The sequence below is a fragment of the Euphorbia lathyris genome, chromosome 3, assembly GCF_963576675.1.
Source record: "Euphorbia lathyris chromosome 3, ddEupLath1.1, whole genome shotgun sequence".
Taxonomy (NCBI): domain Eukaryota; kingdom Viridiplantae; phylum Streptophyta; class Magnoliopsida; order Malpighiales; family Euphorbiaceae; genus Euphorbia; species Euphorbia lathyris.
This window is the reverse complement of record NC_088912.1, coordinates 21,859,515-21,872,467: the sequence shown is the minus strand read 5'-3', so window position 1 is coordinate 21,872,467 and position 12,953 is coordinate 21,859,515. Positions and strand designations below refer to the sequence as shown.

The 12,953-nt window shown below is 34.7% G+C and overlaps 1 protein-coding gene and 1 long non-coding RNA gene across 2 annotated transcripts; both read left to right on the top strand.

The window, feature by feature from the left end:
* Positions 1 to 220: 220 nt before the first annotated feature.
* LOC136223729 (uncharacterized) lies at positions 221 to 2,303 on the top strand. Its single transcript, XR_010686083.1, has 4 exons — positions 221 to 463; positions 762 to 884; positions 1,030 to 1,249; positions 2,093 to 2,303. It is a non-coding gene; the product is annotated as an uncharacterized lncRNA (long non-coding RNA).
* A 4,977-nt stretch (positions 2,304 to 7,280) lies between these two features.
* On the top strand, positions 7,281 to 11,701 carry LOC136223451 (uncharacterized). The gene is made up of 8 exons (XM_066011454.1): positions 7,281 to 7,711; positions 8,552 to 8,642; positions 8,733 to 8,869; positions 9,237 to 9,480; positions 9,566 to 9,670; positions 10,239 to 10,421; positions 10,581 to 10,785; positions 11,214 to 11,701. The coding sequence occupies exons 1-8, from the start codon at positions 7,290 to 7,292 to the stop codon at positions 11,699 to 11,701; spliced, it is 1,875 nt and encodes a 624-aa protein (XP_065867526.1). The 5' UTR covers positions 7,281 to 7,289.
* Positions 11,702 to 12,953: the final 1,252 nt, after the last annotated feature.

Genomic DNA, 12,953 nt, shown 5'->3' with positions numbered 1-12,953 from the left:
CTAACTTATAAATAAAACAACTTTAGTCAATATCCGTCCAAAGCTGTCTTATAGCATATCTGGCCAAGCTGACTAAAAGCTGAGCTGACCAACTTGCAAAATAATTAAGTCAGCATACAATTAAACGAAAAAAAAGTTATATTAGTTTCTAACCCCCCCTTTGGAACTAATCACATGGGACCAACAGATATCCCTTCTTTCATCTTCCCATTTGTATTCTTTCTTTTCTTATTGTTTCTCTGAGCTGCTCACGGTTTTATTTTCCCATCTCCACTTCCTCCCTCCAACTTCATCTCTCTCTCAAATGAGACTTCATCTCCCATGGCCGAACTCTTCACATTCCGCCACCCATCAACTTTCTGGCGTTTAGCTTCTTCCCATCAGCTTCTTCCCATAAGGCTTCGAATCTTTGCCATAGGTGACAGAACTTGCGGTGGATCTCCACCCTCTTCCACCGATTATGGTATTTGTAATTCTTCCTTTCTTATTCTGGCAAGATATTCCATAATGGGCATTTCTTTCAATTAGTCTGGGCTTTTCTTAAAAAAAATTGGGTTCTTGAAATTGATTAATAGATTGTTATAATTGCATTGTTAGTTTGTGTTAAGGAAGGATACTTTCAGTTCTGTTCTGCTAATACATGTGGATTCTTTAGAATTGGACACGTTTGGGAGAGACAGAAGAAGTAAGCCCTTCCGTTTTTTGCGTGTTTGTGTAATTGTAAATTCTTGCATTTTTGTTTTGTTTTCTTTCTATTTTAGGTGCACTGGTAGGGGAAAATCAGTAGGTGAGTCCATATCTAATTAAATTCAAGGATTGTTCAAATACTCTATTCATCCTTCGTTGTTAGTGGTTTACCTCCTTTTGAAGCTTAGTATTGCTTTGTAAGTGCCTCCTCTTTTAATGAAATCCATTAGAACATTTTGATTTACTTATGTTAAATGCTTCATTAGCATGTCGGTGTTTGATGACCACTAAAATTTCGCTCTGAATTTTACTTAACTCTGCCTTTTTACATCCTATGTGCAGCCTACTGTGTGGTTGCAGTTGAATCTGCTGGCAGGCAAATTCCAATTGCCTTTCTAGAGCGTGTTAAAGACGAGTTCAATAAGAGATATGGTGGAGGAAAAGCTGCAAATGCTCAGGCCAATATTGAAAAGGTATAGAAGAACTATAAAGTTGGAGCAACCACCTGCTTCACTCACTTTATCTCTCCACCCATATGGCTCATCATTGGTGGTTTTGGCAGGTATTATTCATTTCAATTTCAGTTTTACCTTATTTAATTTCGTTTTGATTGCTGATAGTATCAATGAAGGGGAGAAACACAAAAGCAATGGGGACAACTAGCCATTATTCTGACATAAACAAAAACTCATTTACAAAGCAGATAAATGCCAATCAGTCAGTTAGACAACATGTTTTGTTTGTTCCACATATAACAAATAGGTATACATAAAGCTACAATTTGCCATGTTCTTCAAACCAGTCATGGAAATTAACTTCACAGCAAGTTACACACCTTTTACATCCTAATTGCAAGGCTCAACAACTATACCTTCTGCCTATCCACAGTTGCATTCCTAATTCTTAAAGCAATGTTAACTCTCATATGACATTAAGGTTTCTTTTCATTTTTGAGATCATTAGAATTACTTCCTTTGTTTTTATGGGGTATGCTATCCTGATCAATAGCGCCTTAAGGCTGGTTCTTAAACATCAGGTTAGTTATAACCTATTTATATCACCACTTCATAGGATTTGAATGGAAATATCAAGTCTGCTTATGAGCATTTTCTTGGCTTATGATGTTGGATTGATGGTTGCTGGATTGGGTTCTTTCACTTGCTTTACTTGTGTGTTTTGCTGCTTTCCCTACTATAGTAACTGAATATAAATTTCCATTTTCTAATTGAAATCTGTTTGGATTTTGTTATATAATGAGTGTTTTATCCTTTTGAGGGTTTTATCTATTTGGATTATTTTTTCATAAGTTTTAACTTTTTACTTGATGCTTATGTTTCTCTTACGAGTTACCTGTGTTATCTTGTGTGCGATATTGATATGTTCTTCTCTTGCTGTCATGACATAGATGAGCTACTTTGTTAGTGGAAGCTGCAGATATGGGTGATCCAGATGCACAATATGAGTCGGGTTCTTGGCTCAGAGTTGATGTAGGCATATTATTTTCAGTTGAGTAGCTGTATGTGAATTCATTAGCAGATTATTGTCAGGTTTCTGGTTAGCCTCTTTTATGTGTAGAAAAACCTTGGACAAATTAATGAGAATTGTTTTAAAATTAACTTTGAACATTTACACTTTCTTTGACATTGTTGTTTGAGCTGCTATTAAGAAGTTTTATCATCATAAAAAATTATTTTGAAGGGCAAACTTCTTATCTTCCATTTAGAAGAAAAACAAGCTGAATAGTTCCAAACTGCTTCTGAGGATAGCATATGAAAGTATATTTTTTTCCAAAAACCATTTTCCAGACTATAGTTGCACAGTGTTTTATGATGGCTGGTATTGTTATATCATAAGTAGATAGAAAATAACTGTCAATTATCTATTCAACTTTGGTGAAAATGTTAAGTACTTGCATCTAGGCATTGTTGGTCCCGTGTGATTAGTTCCAAGGGGGGGTTAGGAACTAATCTAACTTTTTCGCTAGTTAATCTTGCTGACTTAATTATTTCGATAAGTTGACTAACTCAGCTTTGGTCAGCTTGGCCGAACTTAGCATAAGACAGCTTTGGTCAGATACTGACTAAGACTGTTTTACTTGAGAGTTGGGAATTGACACTTGCATGGTCAGTTTCCAACTCAACACTCCAATTTACTCAGTGTCAGCTTCTAACAGTTTATATGCTGAGTAAATATAACAATCAACACAAGCACACACACATATATATATATATATATATATATATATATATATATATATATATATATTTGAGAGAGTTAGAAATTACTTAGTATCACTTATCCTGGTTCGGCCTCTCTGCCTACGTACAGTCCCCAGAGTCCTTCGGGCTTTTAGAATTCAATACTGAGCTCTTTAAGGGCAGAGAACAAACCGATTACAGACAGTTGAATATGCAAGAGTACCTTCCTCTATTCGTCTACTCAACTCCTACTAAGTGCTACAACCCAACACTTAGATTTCTCTACTGCTAAGTACTAAATACCAAGTACTCAGCACACACACTCTCAATATTATAATTGATCACACACTTGTTCCTTTTAAGATAAAGAACACTTTAGATGATTACAAACAATCAATCTAGCATTTACATAGAGAATGGAAGATTTGGTGTAAGCTTTCTCTTTTGTTTTGAGTGCTTTGAATTTGTATCTTTCTCACTTGTAATTTTCTGTAAATCGGCAATCTTCCAAATGAAATCCCTGTCCCTTTTATAGTTGAAATGTGAGGGACAAATAATTTGAATTTGATTTGTCCGTTGAGTCCAAAACGGCTCTTTTTGGGGGACAAACTTCTGGTCAGCTTCAGACGTGCAGGCCAATCCTGTCTTCTGAATTCTTCAGACGTCAGATTTGTCTTTTTCTTGCAGACTTTGTTTTCTTGCGGCAGTTGTCTTTTAGCAACGAACAGTTGACCCATGCATCTTGGAATTTGGCTTTTGCGTAATTCAAAGCTACTATTATTGGTCCAGACAGTTGTCGAATTTGTCTTATAGCTAACGGATCATTCATGCTGTCTTGTTGATCACTCAGCTTTACTCTGATAGAGACTGTCATTGTTTGCTTGCCAAACTTCATGCCGAGTCTTCTTTCATTCAGCTTACTAGGCCAGCTTCGTTCCACAAGACTTTGTTCTGAAGCAGAGTTCTCTTCTTTGATGCTGAGTTCCAATCTTTACTCAGCTTTATCTTCGTACATTTCTCTTGAAGATTATTTTCCTTCTGTGATGCTGAGTTGTGTTTTACTTCAGCTTGTGTAGTATCATGCTGTCTTTTATCCTGTCTTTCTTTTTGATATATATATATATATATATTTAAACTCAACATTGAACAAATTGATTAGTACAATTAAATCAAAGCACTTAACTTTAATTGTATCTTAATCATGGATTAAACTTAAATGATTTTGTCAAATCAAAATCTTGTGGAAAGGTGTTTCAACAGGCATTTCTTCATCAGAATTTAACCTTTATTTAAAAGAAATGTGTTTTCCTACTTCTTTTCTCATTTTCTCTATTTCTAACAGCTTATGGAATTTATTTTAATCAATGTTGACAAGTTACAGAGCTTGATATCTTAGATGTTTATAATTTTATTTTATTTTATTTTCAGTTTAAGATTTGTAGATTGTGGAGTTCTTTGTGGCTGATAGGTTTAATTCAAACACACACTAGAGACATGGTAAATAAAAGTTCAAACTGAGATTTATGAATTTTGGATTGCATTAGCATCGACAACTATTTCTGAATTGCATTTATTGAATTCATCGAGTAAAAAATTTATCTGATTTCTCATCATGGAAATATGTGAATTTTGAGAGAATAATATCACCAACTTATTGTGTGAGTAATCAATTTATTTAAGAAAAATACATGTCTATTATTATTATTGTTATTATTATTATACAATAATAGTTTCAGATATTATTCTGGGTTGAATGACCTTTACACTATGAACAATAGTCACTTCATCCTAATACTTATGTTTACCATGGTTTTAGAAGAAAAAATAAACATGTTCAATAGTTTTTATTACTTTATCCTAATATGGTTGCCATGGTTTTAGAAGAAGAAAAAAACATGTTTAATAGTTTTTATCATGGAATGTATTGTAACAATAAATTTATCTTGAAAGCATTATAAATGCTAACCATTTATGATTTATATCACCATTGAATTTTTGCACTCTTTATTCTTTAAACAACAAAAATTATAATCTTTTAATTGTTTGCTTTTCATTTTCAAATCATATTTTTTATAAAAGCTTCCACATTTGTTGTTCATCTTATTTAACAGTTAGTAGAAAATATATCTACATCTTTCATTTGCGTCAAGTATTGACTTGCTTAAATTTTTTTTCACAAGAATATTATTAGGCATCCCATGCATAGCACGGGGTTAAAGGCTAGTAGTTGTTTAAAAACCTATCACACACCTATAGTTGGCTCATTCGGACCTCTAGGACACAAAATCGCGATCTGTCATCTTTGACAGACGAGGTCACATGTGCGTGCTATTGAAAAAGGAAAATCATATTAGTTCGTTTTATATGTCACGCCATATGTCAAAAATAACAAATCAACGATTTTGTGTGCAGAAGGTCCTAATGAGCCAACTTTAGGTGTGCGATAGGTTTTTAAAACCAACTATAAGTGTGTGATAGGTTATTTAAAAAGTTCGGATGCCAGTAGATAAAACTTACCAAATTTAAAGGTGTAAATATGCATTAAACCAAAATTTAAATTTTGTTAATTTAGCATGCATGGTAAAGTTTTAAGCGGATTAGAATTTGCTCTAAAGCATTGAAACAAAATCCGAATTTTAAGACAATGAGTAGTAGGAATAATTAATGAGTACTTATCCAATTGAAATCATACATTACTTAATTTGTCTTTCAATCGGATTACAATTCCTTTGTCACAACCTAAGCCCTTCAATTTAATAACTAAAGGTCAAGATTAATTAATTGTTAAACTAAAAATTAAATATCCCTCAACTAATTACTAATTGCTCCAAATTTCTTGAGAGTAGTATAAATACCGCAGTTCCATTAATCAAATTCTTCCTTGCGTCATCTGATCAGATCATCAAGTTATAAGGTAATATTCCTCATAATTCAATTACAATTTGCTTGTTATAATCAAGTTTTTTTAAGGTTTGTTTCGTCTAATTATTGTTTATTATTTTCAGTTATTTGTTGGTAGCTGATAGATATTAGTATTCAGGGGCATAGACAGGGGGCGGGCCCTTCGACTGCCGGAATCACCTTGATCCCGGGTAGTTTTGGCCCTCCTATTGCAATTTTTTTTATCGAGTATTGAATTAGCCATTCAAAATGGCCCATTACGTGTTAGGCTTGTCCAAAATTCAAAATTTCAATAATTTGGGCCTATTAAGTATTCCCTAAATCCAAATTTCTATTTTTTTTTTTTTTTTTTTTTGCCTATTATGTCACGGGGGTAATCCTAGGCCCGGCCTAAGCCCCGTGTGGCGCCTCGACTTCCCCAAGTCTCGGCCAGCCAACTCCTACCGAAGGGTCCCGTCAATGTCTCTGTCGGTATTCCGTCCCGGAAGGGTCTCTCTGTGGGGCGAGCCTCGCCCTAGAATGAGCTCGCACTATGGGACACTCACCGGCTCCCATAATGTCCGTAGGGTTCCACCCTACGGAGACATCCGCCTTCCTTCCCGAAGGACGTATGCCCGACTCTCCTAGTCTCTAGTAGACTAGGGCGGATCACTTAGGCCAGTACCGATTACTGACCCCGGGGGCGGCGGAGATCCATACGCCAGGGTAGTCCCTGTCCCCCTTGGTATCAGAGCCGACTCTCCACGTACGATGTGTGGTTCGGGGACGAACCAGGCGGAAGCTGGTGGGCCTGTAACGACCCGGTCCGGAGTGGGTGGCGCCGGGGTAAGAAGGCCTGAGCAAGGAGCGGCCCTAAGGGATGGCGATGGGGGCATGAATGAACTGAATCCCACATCGGAAATGGAGAAGGGGTGATTGGGGCTTATTAGTAAGATGAGAATCCAATACATGCAGACCGTTTTAAAGCCGTGAGGCCCAATGTGTTGGAATTGGGCCAGAGCGGACAATATCTACATGGTATTGGACCAGGGTGTTACAATTGGTCTCTAAATCCAAATTTCCAATTTTTTGGCCGGTTAGGCGTCCTTAAATCCAAATTATAATTTTTTTTTGGTCTGGTAGACCCTCTAAAATCAATTTTTAAATTTCTTTTACCTGTTCAGCTCTCTCTAAAATCCAATTTTTTTTTTTACATGTTTAGACTATTAAACGAAATCTAGCTTAATTTTGAGAAATTGTATATTAATACTTAAAAATTGGTTCTTGACAATTCAAATTATAACACGCATATATACAAAAAAAAAAAAAAATTGAGCAAGTTTGATTTAGCAAAATTTTTTTGACGCACATGTAAAATCGGCCCCCAACCAAGAAATTCTGTATTTACCAGTGTTAGTATTACTCCTCACAACTTAGGAGCAGTACTTGTTTCTCAATTTTATTCGAACTATATATATACATAGTTAATTTATTTATGAACTTCTTACAGTATCAGAAGCCAAAATGGCGACGATTTCCATTCCGATGTTGTTGGGATTTCTCCTGTTATTCTCTGTATCAGTAGATGCGGAGAATATTCGATACAAAGATTCAAAGGTGCCAATGAATGTAAGAATCAGAGATTTAATGAGTAGGATGAATCTATCAGAAAAAATTGGTCAGATGGTTCAAGTAGACAGATCAGCTGTAACACCTGAGATAATGAGAGATTACTCCATTGGAAGCATATTAAGTGGAGGAGGAAGTGTGCCAAAGGTGAAAGCTACTCCTCAGGAATGGATTCAAATGGTTAATAGTTTTCAGAATGGTTCTCTTTCTAGCCGCCTCGGAATTCCGATGATCTATGGAATTGATGCTGTTCATGGCCATAACAATATCTATAAGGCCACTGTTTTTCCCCATAATGTAGGCCTTGGAGCCACAAGGTATGTGAACCCGTCGGTGAATCCGTCGAATTTACAGTTTTTGCATTTTTTCAAACATTTGGTCGGTAAATCCGTCGGTATTCACTTGAAAAGGGTGACAAAATGAGCTAGAGTAAAAGACGAGATATGTTATACACTGGTTCCGGACAGTTGAGATGATGAAATGTCACTGATATGTCATTATCTCAACGGTCTGTATCCTCGACAGCCTTATGTTTGGTCCGGTAAAAGTAAAAAGAAAAAAACTATGCGGGTTTTGTAAATCGAGGGATGTGATTTCAATGAATTATGGATCAAAATGCCCCCTAAATTTAACAGTAACGATCAATTTAGCCCAAATTGAATTTTAGGTATCAACTCAGCTGTTAGTGTTGCAAAATTTTAACATATTGGCTAATACAATCGGTCTTCATTATTAAAATTTGTAAAATTTGGACTATTTTTCAAAATTTGCCAACTTGAACGTTTCTACTTAAGATTAAATTGATCCTAACTGCTAACTTTAAGGGTCATTTTCACCTTTAATTTCAAAAGGAACGATGTACATTACACCCTTAGTATATAAAAAGAGCAATCTGACTAATGTTGCTAGGAATGTGATATTTTCCGTTTACCGTAGTAAAATAATTGGCTAATGTTGTTAGATTTCGATAATGTGACAATTGTTTTGCTAATGTGGTACAATGAATAATTAATTTTTTCTCTAACCGTTTAAAACGCATTGCCAATACGAGATTTCACTATTCGTAAATACATAAAACATGTTTTTTTTCGGTACGTTTTCCTATCTATATACTTTTGTGGATTTCATTTGGTGAAATTAATGAAATTTTGGTGCAGGGATCCTGAACTAGTGAAAAAGATTGGTGCTGCAACTGCACTTGAAGTTAGAGCTACAGGAATTAGTTATGTCTTTGCTCCATGTATTGCTGTAAGTACCTAAACACTGCGAATTTCAACAAAAATCATGTCCGGTTAAGGTCATAGGATTCGAACCTGAGATCTTGCTTATATGAATCAGGTCTGCAGAGATCCACGATGGGGTCGATGCTACGAGAGCTACAGCGAGGATCCGAGCATTGTCAAACAGATGACAGAGATCATTGACGGATTACAAGGCCATGCTCCTTCCAAAGGTGTCCCCTTTGTTGGTGGAAAGTATGTAAACAAAAGAGACTATGACGGAAATTCCGTCGTAAATGTAATATTTGTTGTGATTTCACTCAAATTTGCAACAAATTTAGTATCATGTCAAATCTACAGACAGAATTTCCGTCACTAAATGTAATTTTTGTTGCGATTTCGCTCAAATTTGCATCGAATTTAGCATCATGTCTGAATCTACGACAGAATCTTCCGTTGGTAAATGTAATTTTTGTTGTGATTTCACTCAAATTTGCAACAAATTTAGCATCACGCACGAATCTGCGACGGAATCTGTCGGTGATTCTTAATATCTGTAGTTTTTTGAACATATTTTTGTCCGTTGACGCTTCTGGCAATAAATGTTGTGATGATTCGATAGGGAAAAGGTTGCTGCTTGCGCGAAGCATTTCGTGGGAGATGGAGGGACGACGAGAGGAATCAACGGGAACAATACCGTGACTGATTTCCATGGATTGTTAAGCATTCATATGCCAGGCTATTATGAGTCAATTATCAAAGGAGTTTCAACAGTCATGGTTTCTTACTCAAGCTGGAATGGAATGAAAATGCATGCCAATTATGATCTCGTGACGGGTTTTCTTAAAAACCGACTGAGATTCCGGGTAAATTTATGCAAATCTTTGTTATTCTGACACTATTTTCCCCCAATTTTAGCACTGAAACCCGGAATTTGATTGTGTTGATTAGGGGTTTGTGATATCAGATTGGGAAGGTATTGACAGGATCACTTCACCTCCTCATTCAAATTACACATCCTCAATTGTTAAAGGAGTTTCAGCTGGGATTGACATGGTAAGTTCCCCGATTCTAGAATACTTCCGGTGTACGTGCTCTTTAATAAAATGCGCCGCTTTTACGGGTTTTTAATGTATAATTATAAAATATACGTTACTTTTATACTTAAGGGAGCATATACTTCGGGAGTATTATAAAAAAAAAGTAAATAATTTATTAGTCCCATAGTTTTTACCTAATACACTGTTTAGTCCCCCTATTTTGAAAAACACATTATAAGGTCCTAGCTTTTGCCAATATTAACCATTTGGTCCTTTTGATTAGTTTTTTTAGACTTGTAATCGTTATATTTTAGCATAAACAAATATATATAAAATAACAGAGTAACATGGTCAACTTGTATTGTACCGTGGTTGTCCTAAAAGCTAAAATATGTTCGGTTAAAAATCTAAAAATATAGATAAAAGGACCGCAATGTTAATATTGATAAAAGATAGGGACTTTAAAATGTGTTTTTTAAAATAGGAGGACTAAACAGCGTGTTAGGTAAAAACTAGGGGACTAATAAATTATTTACCCTAAAAAAATGCTCTCGTAATAATTGTTTTCTCCGTGTATGTTTCAGTTCATGCTCTCGCACAATCATACCGAGTTCATTAATATTCTGACCGACTTGGTTAACGACAATGTTATCCCAATTAGTAGAATTGATGACGCTGTTAGAAGGATTCTGAGGGTCAAATTTATTATGGGTTTGTTTGAAAACCCTCTTGCTGATGAAACTTTTGTTGATCAGCTCGGAAGCCAGGTCTGTTTTCTCTCTACTTTTCTATAGGTTGTTCATGTAATTATATATGATATATGATATAATAAAAATAATATTCGCGCCCAGGCTCATGCCAGGCTGGTTGTATGTAAAATGTGTTGTTGTTTTAGAAATTGATAGTCCTAGTAACGAATGAAACAGGCTCATAAAGATTTGGCAAGAGAAGCGGTAAGGAAATCACTTGTTCTTTTAAAGAATGGAGAAAATGCTGACACTCCATTGCTTCCCCTTCCCAAAAAAGCCGGAAAGATTCTGGTTGCCGGCAGCCATGCTAACAACTTGGGCAACCAATGCGGTGGTTGGACTATCACCTGGCAAGGACTTACCGGCAACAATCACACCACCGGTATGTAAATATAAGTTATAATTTCTCTCAATAAAGAGTCTGTTTAATTCAACCGTTTTATTTTCTGCTATATAAAGAACCAAACCGATTCTTAAACATGGTCGTATAGTATTAATTAATGTGGTATAAAATGAGCTTAAGGTATCAAAGCGTTACGTGTCAATATATGATTGGTGGTGATTATTTCAACATGTTTTTATGCTGAAACTTCACTTTTTATTAAATTAGTCTAAAAATAACACGTGTCAGCATATTACTTATGTTGATAGATGTTTTCTTTATTATTATCTATATATTCTATATGATATAAATAATTCATATTCTAAATGATTATATATGATATAAACAGTCCGTATTTATTTTTGTAAAACATGTTATCGTATCAGGAATTAACAACTTGTACTAACATAGTTTCGACAATCGAACAGGAACCACAATCTTGAATGGCATATCAAGCACTCTTGATCCATCAACACAGATAGTCTACACCGAAAACCCCGACTCCAATTTCGTAAAATCGAACGATTTCGACTACGCCATTGTCGTCGTAGGCGAACCTCCCTACGCAGAGACACAAGGAGACAACCTGAACCTGACAATCTCGGAACCCGGTCCTGAAGTGATTAGCAACATCTGCGGGAATGTAAAGTGTGTTGTGGTTATAGTTTCGGGCCGTCCTTTGGTGATTGAGCCATATGTTTCGCAAATGGACGCCATTGTCGCGGCCTGGTTGCCGGGAAGTGAAGGGCAAGGTGTCGCTGATGTGCTATTCGGAGAGTATGGATTTACAGGGAAGCTGTCTCGGACATGGTTTAAGTCTGAAGATCAGTTGCCTATGAATGTTGGTGATCATCATTATGATCCTCTTTTTCCATTTGGATTTGGTCTTACAACTCAGCCTGAAAAATTAAACTAGGATTTTCAAATTACTCCATTAAATTAGTACTTTTGCAAGATGATGTTTTTTTTTTTCCATGTAGTTTGAGGGTAGGGTATGATTTTCTAGCATGATATAGCTATAATTTTATATCAATAGTTTATAATTTAATTATTTTTTCATATTTATACATATTAGAGGAATTTGTTCAATTTTTTTTTAATGATTTTAATAACTAATTAATCTTGTTTCATAGCGGTTACACTTACTACGAGAAAAATCAGGATCACCATTTTTTACAACTTAAAATATTCTGTTAGGGGCTGTTTGGTATGATATAATATTGGTATGACGTAATACAATATAATGTAATCAAACTTGTAATGTAATGGAATGGAATTGTGATTTCATTACCATGTTTGATTAACAAACTACAAAAAATGATGAAATTTAATTATCATTACAATACTTATATTTTTTTAGTTAAAATGTAATCATAAAATTTTATTTATACAAGTAAAATCATCGAAAAATATGAAAACGTGAAAAATGAGAAAAACGTGAAAAACAGAAAACACGAAAAAAAAAGATGAAAAAGTGACAGACAATATTTCGTCACGTTTTTCATGTTTTTCGTGTTTTCCAGTTTTCACGTTTTTTTTTCCATTTTTCATGCTTATCTAGTTTTTTGTTTTATCGTTTAATAAGAATTGTGTATAATAAGTATTAATAATAAAAATGCAAGAGTTAATCGTAATGAGGATTCTTGTCTATTATTTATGTAATGCTTATTACATAAATTTGTAAAGAAAACTTGAGTGATGTATTTGTGATTCCATTACGATAAAAACAATATGACTCATCCAAACATAGTAATGAGCCATCATTGTAATGGACAATCCATTACGACGTTCATTCCAGCGTACCAAACGAGGCCTTAGGATTCGTTTGGTATGCCGTAATGCAATGTAATGTAATCAATGTCGTAATGTAATCAAAGTTGTAATGTAATGGAATGGAATAGTCATTCTATTACCATGTTTGGTTGACAATTATGATGTAATGTAATAACCATTATAATACTTATATGTTCCTAATTAAATGCAATCATAAAATTTTATTTACATTATTAAAATCAACGAAAAACATAAAAAATGTGAAAATCAAATACAAAATTAGATTAACCGAAATCAATAAATTAGTATATAGTTTTTCGCTTTATCATTTTTTTTTTACATTTTTCTCGTTTCTTTTAATTTCCATTTTCAACATTTTTCACCGTTTTTCTATT